Below are 11,890 nucleotides of genomic sequence, written 5' to 3'. Positions count from 1 at the left end.
GTTGTCAATAACAAAGACGAAATGAGAAAAACAGGAAAGTAATATAAGTATTAAAACTGCTTGGGGGCCATCGGAGGTGGCTGGGTGAGTCATTTGATAATGGAGGGGATCCAAGAGAGTGCAGTGTGATTTTTTTCTGAATTTCAAGTATCGTAGTCTGTTTTTGCAACACTAGGTTATTCAACATTTCCTTTAAAGCAGTGGGGGAAAAGTGTGGACCCCCTCGCACCTATGCCAATGTTCTGAATATTGGCACATGCACATTGTTGTGTGGTTGTAACCTCATGTCCATATTGGCCATGTAGTGATCTCTTCGTAATGAACTTCCAGTGGAGGAGACAAATTCATCTATATTCCAGTTCTGAGCAAAAATACATTTCTCAAGTTGAAGCTAATGAGGCTGCAGTCTGAGGAAACGACTGGATTTCTTGATTGGAATATTTTTTTTAATAACTTTTCTCTCTTCGGTTTTTCCTCTGTTTCCTTGATGAGCTGCAGCGGAGGATGAACAGCAAGTAAAAATGTTTATGAAGATCTGTGAGGCTGTAGTTTGGCACGGAGGTGCTATGAGATAACGTCAGTGCTAAGAGTTAATGTGATTTAACATTTAATATGGAGCACATTCCCAATCTTAGCTCAGGGTTTTAGCCTGCAATATTTTTCTAGTTTGCACTAAACACAAAGTAATGCTAAGTTAATGGGTCATTAAAGTACTGGACAATTTAAAATCCTGCCATGATGGTGAAATGTTGCACCAACACCACAGACTCGGCCTAAAGGGACCTGAAGGAACATCTGGAGTTTATCACCTCCGCCTAGAGGGTTATGTTTTTGTCTGCGCTTGTTTGTTTATTTGTTTGTTGGCAGGATTACGCGGAAACTACTCATTCAATTCCCATGACATATCCTGGAGGGGTGTAACATGACACTAGGAAGAAACCAATTAAATTTTGTTGCGGATCCAGGATTTTCTTTTTCTTTGCACTTTCTTTGCCAAACTGGAATTTGGGACGAATAAGACTGTTACTGGAAATTACCGATTTAATTCAACTGTTTGTATGTTGATCTGCACATTTTGTTATAGAATGTATCTCTTTACACATGTAAATTATAAGACATTATAATGTGTGATCAGCGAGTAATAAGCATCTGTGCCATTTGGTTCAGTCCGCTGAGCTGGAATTGAACTCTTTTAGAAAGCTATGCGTAGGATCATTGGCGATAAAGGAAAAAAAGGTAGAGTTACACACAACAATAGAATCGTCTCTTTATTTTCATTGTAAAAACTCCATCATTTAACATGAAATGTACTCACAGCAACAGTTTGCATGCTGTGACTTTACAGCAACACATTTCACATCTTTGGAAACAAAAAACTTAATATTTTGAATAGGTACATCACAGATTGTGTTTGTATTCAATACCAATACAACTGGGGAAGCACATCAAACTCAGCTGAACTCCTGAACACATTTTCGACAGATTTGACCTCCCCATCTCCCATATTGGAGTTGCGTCAGGACGGCATAAGGACGCCCGATGGGGAGAGAAAGAGGAACGTTAGTGCAACCGATGCATCTTTCATCACACATGTTGGGCTTGTACACGTCGTTCTAAAGCCGACTTCAAAGATCATGAATTTGCCCTTTAAATAATCTCCTGTGCATCTACACATGCTCAGATGCAACCTCCGCCTCACTGTATGTGTTTGTTCAGCTGATAACGACGCACGAGGCCTTTTCAATCACTTTGCATGCAGCCGGATCTCTGTCCTGTGTGTGTGTGTGTGTGGCCGGTGGTGTTTCTGTCTGGTCGTGGTGTGGCTGATCAACAGGCTGTTCAATAATTTAGCATTAATGCAGATTATAGCGTGGCTGGCCCCCTTAAAGCAGATTAGAGAAGTCCCTGTCTGTCTGCCTGTCACCTTGTTAATGACGGCCCTCCTTAATGCCAGAGCAGCTCGTGGGACAGGACGATATGCTGATCACAGGTCACTGCCGTCACTGTGGGTCGAGTGGTTGTAACCGGGGGGGAAGGGGGGGTGATATCATATTGCTTTATGGTTGATGCACAGAGGTATAGTTGTGATAGCAGAGCTCTGATAATCGGGGGATGGGGGCACATAATATGAAGTCCTGCTCTTTTCCAGCTGAAAGAAGAGAGAAATGTGTGGAGTAAGCACCGTGGGCCGACGAATGGTTTCACACTCTAATAGGCACGCCACCGCCAACCGTGACCTCGGTTTCCCTTGGTTACCACTTTTACAGAGAACAGCAGTTTTGAGTCGCTCAAATTTTAATCTGCCTTTTGCCTGAAGAAAAAAAAACAAAAGCCAACATTTTGTACTTGTATTAGTGAGAATTGGGCCTCGCAGCTTGATTTAGAAAGAAAATCAGCTTTCAAGGTCTTATCTGTGTGTGTGCAGAATATTTGAATCGCCTCAGATATTTTTCAAAAGCTGTGAAAATGGGGGGTTTACAGAGCCTGGACCTCCTCAAAGATAACAACACATGCACTGCTGGAAGAAAGGAACATGCAGTGTAGTTCTTTGACGACTGGTGAACTGGTTCTGTCAACACAAACATCTGTCTGTGTGTGTGTGTGTGGGGGGGGGCTGTGTGCAATGTGTGTTCATGCTGCATGCATGCATTCACAAATTGGCCATGCCATGTATTTCTGGAGTATCTTCCTCGGGGGCTTTTGGGATCTCATTTACTGCAGGAAAAAAAAAAAAGCTTCATTCGTCTGTGTTGCCATTTAAGCTTGAGTGAGTCCAGAGTTTCCATGAAGAGAGAGGAAAGAAGGAGGGAGGAGAACATTGACATGCAGGAGTGGAGGAAACATAAGAGCATGTTTGCCATCCCCGAGCACGGAGATGGATTTAATGGCGACGTTAAAAGATATAAGCTCCCGAAACACAAATACAAGTCGTGGGGGGAAATTGTCTAAGTTGGGATCAGAGGCTGCTTAAGAAAACAAGCTGCTTGCACATGCAGCTTTGAATGGGAACTTGAAAAAGTGTTTTCTCTCATTTATTTATAGTGTGCATGTGTGTGTGTGCTCAGTAACACTAACTTGTTTTTAAATTAGCATTTCAATATCCGTCTAATGAAATGTTTCTTATTTTCAGCATCAGTGGGCGCTGCTGCAGTGTGCATCTCCCTCTGTCCTCCTTTCCTCTCCACTGTGCATTCACTGCTCTCTCTATCGCTCTCTCTCTCGCACACACTCACACACACACAAACACACACACACCCTCTGTGCCTGTCTTTCTCCTCCCTCTGTTTTCCTCTTTATATTCTCTCTAGTTCCTTCATCCCTCCTCCTTTCACAACTTGATCTACCCCTCTCTATTGCACATCATCCCTCCCTCTCTCTCTCTCTCTCTCTCTCTCTCTCTCTCTCTCTCTCTCTCTCCCTCCCTCCCTCTCTCAACTGTTTCGCTCTAACTCAGACTGGAGCACATGCAGACAGAGGGAGAGGGGGGATGAACGAGGAGGTGCGCACATGTGAGGATCTCCTGAACTGCCGGGGCAAGGCAGGACTGGTGAAAAGAGAAGAAGAAGAAGAGAAGGAGGAGGAATAGAGGAATACTGCAGTGACCAGCCAGACTCTCTCTCTCTCTCTCTCTATTTCTCTCTCTCTCTGTTTCTCTCTCTCTCTCTCTCTCTCTCTCTCTCTCTCTCTCTCTCGCTGCTTCACTGCTTTCATCCCCCCTGTCTTCTTCTTCTTCTTCATCCCCTCCTCACTCTCTCTCTCTCTCCCCTCCTGCCAATTATACCATGAACCTGCCTGCTGCTTGTTGCTAAGGGGGAGCCAGCCGGGGGAGCAGAGTGGACCAGGCGTTATTTTGTTTCTAAGGTAATGAAGGCTTCAGTTATGGCAACTGTCAGGTGTCACAGATGTTGCATTGCACCGGGCTGCTCGCCTACTGAGAGTGAGTACAGGGCTCTGGGATCCACAGTCTCAGTGTGGTTCTCGGGTGGATCTGGAGCACGGCTTTGCTTTGTGCATGTTTGTGTGTGTGTGTGTGTGTGTGTGTGTGTGTGTGAACTCTTTGCCAGTTTGTTGCAGTTGAATGGACGCTTGTGGGGTTTGTTTATTTGGGCCATTGCAGGGGGTTCTGCCCTGCGAGTATCTGTGTGTGTGTGTGTGTGTGTGTGTGCAACCTCCTCGTGAATTGAAATGTGCAGTGTGCATGTGCAGGGACACAGGGATGCACTGTACATCAGGGCATGTTGCTGCTCTCCAGCCGCCTTTCAGCAGCTGTCAGTGTCCGTATCCTCACCGGTTCACTCTAACATCTTGCACGGGCCTTGTGTGCACTTTGATTTGCATGCCTCAGAAGCTCTATTTGGGAGGAAGTTGTTGTGTGGAATTACAGCTTCCTGTCCGCGGTGGGACCTATTGGACCTTTATTGTTTTCTTTAAGCAGGTGCTATGCAATCCATAGTCTCCTGCCTCTCTCTATATGGTCCTTGAGGCGCGCGCAAAGATTATCTGTCTAATGTGCTCAGGCTCTAAAAAGGGCACAGACGTGTCAGCCAATGGGGAGTGCTGCACACCGCACTTCTGGTGGCGATAACAAACAGTGAGGCGAGAGCGGATGATTACTTATTCACTCATGCGCATCACCATGTATCCGCGGTGTCACAGATTGAAGTGATGAAGCCACCTTGCATGTTGTGCAAGCCGGCGTCACGCTTACTTTTAGCTCAATTTTCATTTTCCTCTCTAATCTGCAGTCGCTCAAACTTGTAGCACGGCTGCAATTCAACTTCTCCTGATGCAATGCCAGCGTTCAGCCCTTGGCAGCATGCTGTGCCACCTATTCAGTTAATGTATGAAGATTTCATATTGTGCCTCCTCATGTGTGCCTTTCCTGAAAGGCTGTCTGTATCCTCTCTCTCCCCTCAATAGCTCATCACGGCTCTTTTTTCTAAAACACAAAAAGCTGTTGATGTGAATAGTGAGGCCCAGCAAGCCGTGTGATTATTATTATTATTATCTTTCCTGGTAGCTTTATCCTCTCGCACTTTGTCTTTCATGAGTACCAAAAAATTATGAATGTGTTGAACTGTGTAATCCCCCCCTTCACCCCTCTCTCCTCTTCACGAATAAAAGGACTAACAAGAGCTTTAACCCATTTACTACACATGCAGGGGCCCTCAATGGTTGAGGATAGACGGGGCCGAGGGGGGGCGTGAGTGTCAGTGTACGGAAATCCTTAGTTACACAGAATTAATTCTCCTGAGGGGGGGAGGCAGGGAGGGAGGGAGGGAGAAAGTGATGAGGACTGCGTGGAGGTTGTAAATGAATCCTTTAACAGCGGCTCTTAAACTATGAAGCCTGAGGTGGGGGGTGGGGGGGTTATGTGGGGAGTGCAGATCGGAGGTAGCCATCGTATGATTGCAGTTAATGGAGTCAACGTAAAAAAAAAAAAGAACGCAGCGGTCAGCATCAAGCACGGTTAGACCATCGGCATCAACCCACCGAGGTTTCATTCATTATCAACGTCTGTTTCATGTTTCATGTAACATGACTCATCATCTTCACTGCAGTGGTTCACCACTTTTCTTATCAGATCAGAATTTGGTTCTGGCCAATGGTGACACTCTCTAGAGAAAATACTGTATATAGACAATATAGGAAGAGTGGGGACAGTTGCAACACGTATAGCATTCCTCCCATTTATCTCAAAGACTATTTGGACTAGAACACATCATACTTCTGTATATTCTACTTACCTCCGTTCTCTAATCATCCATTGAAAGATAACATATCATCGATATATCACAATGTTTGTTTAAATGGAAGAAGTCCGATTTTGCAACATGTTGGAAATATTACAATTTTCACTGTTTAACTTTGCTTCTGGCTCAATAAGAACAGTAAAATGAAAATATGAATGGTTTTACAATAATATTATAGCATTATCTTTTAAAGTTAATATTGATCAGGTAACATTTATGGAGTTGTTTGTTTATGCGTCAAACAGACCTGTACTTTGAGTCATGTGCAGATGTTACAGATGCTATTCAATCTCTATATTTCAGTGTGAGAAAGGTAGAATGGAACAAAATCTTTTATTCACTTAAAATATTAATTGTGTGAAACTTAAACTTTAAAAATATTTCTGCATTTGTTTTCTATATAGCTGCTTAACAAGTTGTTGCATCAGTTCCACCCTATCCACAATAATAGGTCATATCAAATAGTTTTAACACTCAATAAACAACACATATTCTTCACGTTCTACATAAATACACATTTTCACTGTTGTATTTTATGATCATGATTTCACGTCATAGCTTTGTTATTATTCAAAATTCATCAGTGTGTACCTGTGTTTTCTCCTTTGGGACAATTGGGGACCACTGTGGCAGACGCCTCCTCTCCGAGACAGCAGCGTACATTTTAGCAGCTGAATGTCACGTCGATAAAGGGCCGGGGGATTTTTTGGGCTGCCAGGGGATAAAAGATAGATGATGCTGACTGATGTTTATTAAATTGTCATTTTGTGTCGCCCCACTGTCCAGGGGTTGTTGGGGGCTGTGTTCACGTGCTGCATCCGTTTCTTTCACAGGACCGAGTGAAACCATGGCCGAGGGGTCCAAAGACCAGGGAGGCGCGGGCACCACTGATCCTGAGGAGGACTCCCCCAATATGATCGTCTACAGAAAGGCAAGGTTCACTGTGTGTGTCTGTGTGTGTGTGTGTGTGTGTGTGTGCGCGTGCGCGTGCTGCAGTTTTTAAGCTATAAGGGGCTGCAGAAACATTTGCTGAGGAGTAATGACCTCCAGACAGGCTGATGACAGTTCACTGGTCTACTGTATATCAGTGTGTATCTCACACGCATGTTAAACTCATGTGTCAGTAAGCTTCTCTTTCAAACGTCTGCTTTACGTCACAAGGAACTCTGCCTGCCCTGTTGCAACGCCCCTGGTCCTCCCACTGTATCCATCACAACTCTGGCAAACTTCATCCCTCCAATGACTTAATAAGCTCTGAATCCCATCAGCGAGGGGTCCTTTCAGTGTCAAGGGTAATTACCTTGTCCCCATGGCACCTCACTTTCAATGGCTGCTATTTGATCGGAGAGGTCGAGCAGCATTGCTGGCTAATTATGTGGATGTTGGGCTTGGGAGGAAGTGGCTGATTCTCCAGGGCTCGGATTGGGAACAGCCAATGAGGGGGTGGTTATTACTCCTCGGCCGACGAATAGCTTGTTATTTCTGCTGCAGCGCTGTGACAGCCCACTCAAAAGACAAAAAAGAGAAAAGAAAAAGCTTCCTTTGATCAGATTTAAACCACGGGATCCACTGGCGCTGCTCAGCCTGCCGTCTTGATTATGGTAAAAAGTGCGGCGGCAGTTGACAGATCCCGTCCCACTGTCCCAAATCTGTTGTTTCATCCCGCTCCTGATGGTTGTGTGTTCACATAGCTATGTAAACACATTAGTGGGGGGAAGGCAATAAGGATGTGAAATAATTGCTGACAGTGGCAGCTTCGGTTGGTAAATCTCCCTTTTTTACGTGTGTTGTTAAGTGTGTTGTCACCGCGTACTGTGACATGCTGAAGAATTCCTACCTCCATCTTTGTGAAAGACACCTCCAATCCGCAGCTCACGTGGAGGAACTGTCACGACCTCCTTTGTGCTTCGAGACTTGAGAAATCTCTCGCGCCGCGTCGGACTGGGATTGTGTGCGATGAACAGAGTGTCACACGTCAGCAGTTGGCAGCACAAAGGGAAGTGGAAGTGCATCGACAGCAACAATTCACTGGTCCATTGTACAATATATACTGCCCCTGTTAGGGAAGCAGCGAGACTCACTTAAAGCCTCTGCCGGGAATCCAGGAATGATAATCAATAATCAAATTAGAGCTAGAACAGTCACAAGAGAAATCTCTCTCTGAATCTTAGATTCATGTCAGACGTCACATTACTGTCCAAAAATATTTGGATGATGCGTCCAGGTGCGTTTGATGTCGTGCTTGGTAATGCGTTCATCATTTATGCAGCATTGTCATTATCCTCCGTGTTTTCTAAGAAGCTGCCGCACACAGAGAACACAGTGTAACTGGGTGTATTACTAGGTTTCTTCATGGATTTCTTCATGGATTTAACTGTGCAATCTTCATTATGTAACAACATGCCTGGAGGCCACGCGTTTACCAGGCTCGTTGTTGCTTGTCAGGCCGCCGCCGCAGGGAATATTCATCATTTCATGTTTTAGTCATACGGAGCGACAACAGACAGATGATTCCGAGAGTGACGGGATATTTCTGCACTCGCTGCTTTGAACATTTTATTCATCCAAAGCTTTTGATGGAGAAAGCTGAGGATACAATGCAGATATGCAGAAGTATATTTCAGATAGAAAGAAATAATAATTTGAGCCACAGTATTTCTCTTTGATATTTAATTGCTGGGATTGCTGCACAAATGCAATCTCACTATCAGTTGGTCTATTCATCACCATATTTATTTATTATTCTACTACTCAATACACACAAAAGGTGACATATTACTTGTATTGGGTTCACTTTAACGGGAAGAAAATCTTAGATTTCGAGTGTGATATTCAAAGGATTTTCATAGTTTCTCAAGAAACAATGAAATTAGCCAGATTTGATCCAGACGGAGAGAACTCCAGTGACAGTTTCTCCTTTCCCAATTTATTTTTATTTTACTCAATTTATTATGACTATTTTATATATCTAATTAAATAAGGGCTTCATTCTAGTAACATTGACTTTCTTCTGAAAAAACGACTTTATTCTAAGAGATAAACTAATTCTTTATTGATCCCCATGGAGGAAAGTCAGGATAAAGACTTCTAGAGATGCCAGAGATGGAACCCAAGCCTCATACATGCAAACGCTTGTGCTCTATCACTGAGCTACATCCCACATTGTGCCTATAATATTATGATAATATCAGAATTATATTTTTCTTCAATATGTCCCTCACCTTCCTTCATGAATCTTTGAAATTATTATGTCATCTAATCTAAAAATAGGACTGACCCCTATTTGACTCCATGCACTTCTTACACTACAGTTTACATCCCTCTTCTCTTTTTTGTACCATTTCCAGCTCTTCTATCTACTTTAAACTGCTTTTTCATACAAATTCAAGTAAGCAGCTCATATCAACTTCTGCTTGTGCAGACGCCAAGAAACCTCAGAAATCACACTTTCTCGTTTAATTGATGTAGTGACTTAATTTCACCTCAGTTCCAGTCACAGCCTGCAGATGTCAAAGAGGCCACACGATAGAGAGGTGCTGGGGCTTCGAGGGCAGAGCGCCCACAGCCTCTGGACCCGGTGGGTGGGTAGCTTGGCGCAGCGTGGAGGCGCCGCTCGCAGAGAGAGGCAGATGGCCGCAAATATGCTCGGCCGCCTGGGAAAACACTGGCAGCTCCATCCCAAAGGCCTGAGCCCCTGTCAGCTGAATTATTTATAAGAGTGGGACGTATCTGTTTGAAAAGTACGGAAGGTTAGGGTTAAAATACATCTACTTACATTGCCTTATATGTTTCTAAACTATCAAGTTGACTGTGTAGGCAGTTAGACAAAGGTGAACATGGTGTGTTGAGCCATTAGAGAGGCCAAGTGCTGTGGAGGGAGATTGTCTCATGTCCGTGCAGTGTAGGTGCTGCTGTGCGATATCGTTCCGTCTCCTCCTCCCATGAAAAAAAAAAAAGAGGAAGTGAAGCAAAACAATCCAATAACCGCACGCCGTCTTATTGCCTCGAGAACTTGTAGGGGAAATGTTGGTGGAACCCCCCCCCCCCCCCCCCCACACACACACACACACACACACACAGAGGAAGTCAGACACAACGATTCATGCTGGCTTGATGCACATTACCTGTTTTATTGTTGTGAGTTCTCAGTGCTATGTTTGGCATGTTTACGAGGGAATATGGTGGGTAGATGAGACATAAACAAAAAGAAAACGATGATGAGCATATAGCTGTGCAGGGAAAGGCAATTAAGCTGCGTTCAAAGCTCTGATGGGCTGAAGCTAGCACACTATTAATCGCTAATAACTCTCATCCCGCAGTGCAGGTGTTTGTCTTCCCCTTTGTGACGTTGGGGGCTGGGGTTTATCCGAGCTGTGGTGACCGCCTGGATTTTTGACACACACAGTTAATTGTTGCTGAAGGACTAAAAACCCTCCAGTCCCACCACCGCCGCCACCCAGTGGGAGCCGAAGCATTCGTGCTGCATCCCTTTCTGCTTTGTTGCTCAGGCTATTAAAAGTTCGATTGGATGATTCTTGGCAGTCGACTCACAATGGGCGGTCGGCGTTACATCCGTAGCATGTGTGCTACAGTAGCGCGCTACGTTGGTCCAGATGGGTTTTCGGAGCCACTGGCGTGTAAATACTAGAAATGAGCCAAGCCAGGCAGTTCAAAGGCTCTGCTCGCTGCCAGTGGCCCTCGGTTGTGTGTGTAAGCTTTAGCGCGCCATTAGCAGGGAGAACAGTTTTACTGACAATTGCAACTGTGTTATTTCTTCTGTAAATGGATGTCAGTAACGTGTGGTAATTGAATAGATGAGTAAATCTACTTCTCAGCTATGTTAGCAATGTGGCTATTTGCAGTATCATTCTGTCATTTGGTCAGTCCCATTGAATGTTTGTAAAGATGGATGACATGAAGGCTTCTCCAAAGTGAAACCAAAGCGTCTTGTTCGCCCCCTGGTGGCTGGCGGCAGTATAGGTCATAAATCTGACCTCCTCCATGTTGTGGATGGGACATGGACCAAAGTAAAATGTCAAAGTAAATGTTAAATGGTCTGTATTTATATAGCACCTCTTTAGTCTTGATGACCACTCACTTAACAGTACAGTTGCCATTCACCCGTTCACACACACATTCATACAGTGTATCTATGGACAGCAAATGTACAGTACACGCCATGTCCCACCGATGATTGCGTCCCTCTTCCGGTTGCCGTGAGGCAGATTTTCTTAGTGGGCTTCCAGTTGTCGGATGTGTTCGACAAAAATAAAAACAAGCTTCTGGATATGCTACTCTGTCTTTACTTCATGTGTGTTCATTTACACTTACGTTACCATACATTGTTGGAAGCAAAGGGGTATTTATACTTCCTGTTATTATTATTATTATGAGTTTTCTTTATTATATATCGGTGCTGTTCTTACTACTTTTCCTCTTCTTCTTCCACGTTCATTTCTTTTATCAGCCTTTCTTCTGCTTCCTGCTGATAAATAATTGAATCTCATTTCAAGCATCCCATCCTCGGAAAAATATCTTGTCCTCTGGGACCTCATACCCCCCCCCCATTCATTTATTCATATTCAGCACTTGGTATTTTTTATCAGTGTATGTGGTCTTAAACATGAATACGGGAGCACTTGAGGAGAAAAGAACAATGGATGCAGGGAAAAGATGCTCTAATGTCTTAATAGAACATTTCCACTCACACAGACAGATGTGATCACAGTGTTGTGGTACTTGTTGGTGAAGCTTTGCTCCTGTAGAAGCAGCTATGGGGTGACTTACAGCTGTTGTCACACCTGGGTCACCCCTTCATACTAACACACCCTGAGTGGTGGTAGAGGAGGAAATTACCGTCAACGCCAACCTTCACCTCCCACACTCCCTCATGAGCGGCTGTCAGCTGGCTGGGTTTAGGATGATGTCAAGTCGGGACACGGAGGGAGTTCTCTCCCATCCTACGGAGCGGATGATATGGAAATAAAGTAGAAAATTACAGCAATCACACTCCCAGTTAAACACTGACTCCCCCTTGAGTGGCAGGAGACGAGGACATTTCTGTAAATGACAAAAATCCCACATTCGCCTACCACCGACAGCTGGCAGGTTTAGAGCGCTGCAGCGGTCAGAAGAAA

General features: G+C 44.4%; 1 protein-coding gene across 4 annotated transcripts in view; it reads left to right on the top strand.

The window, feature by feature from the left end:
* Positions 1-3,428: 3,428 nt before the first annotated feature.
* The window catches only part of LOC117755632 (regulator of G-protein signaling 6-like), a 48,116-nt gene continuing 39,654 nt past the window's right edge, over positions 3,429-11,890 (top strand). For 3 of the 4 annotated variants that reach the window (XR_004612636.1, XM_034575601.1, XM_034575600.1), the window contains exons 1-2: positions 3,430-3,861; positions 6,587-6,684. Coding sequence is in view for 3 of the 4 variants with exons in the window: in XM_034575601.1 (XP_034431492.1) it covers positions 6,601-6,684 (84 nt within the window). In the remaining variant the exon portion in view is untranslated. Of the gene's footprint in view, positions 3,862-6,586; positions 6,685-11,890 lie in introns of all 4 variants that reach the window. The other variant, XM_034575599.1, reaches the window with a different exon arrangement.

The sequence above is a fragment of the Hippoglossus hippoglossus genome, chromosome 22 (genome assembly GCF_009819705.1).
Source record: "Hippoglossus hippoglossus isolate fHipHip1 chromosome 22, fHipHip1.pri, whole genome shotgun sequence".
Taxonomy (NCBI): Eukaryota; Metazoa; Chordata; class Actinopteri; order Pleuronectiformes; family Pleuronectidae; genus Hippoglossus; species Hippoglossus hippoglossus.
This window is presented reverse-complemented; position numbering and strand designations above follow the sequence as displayed.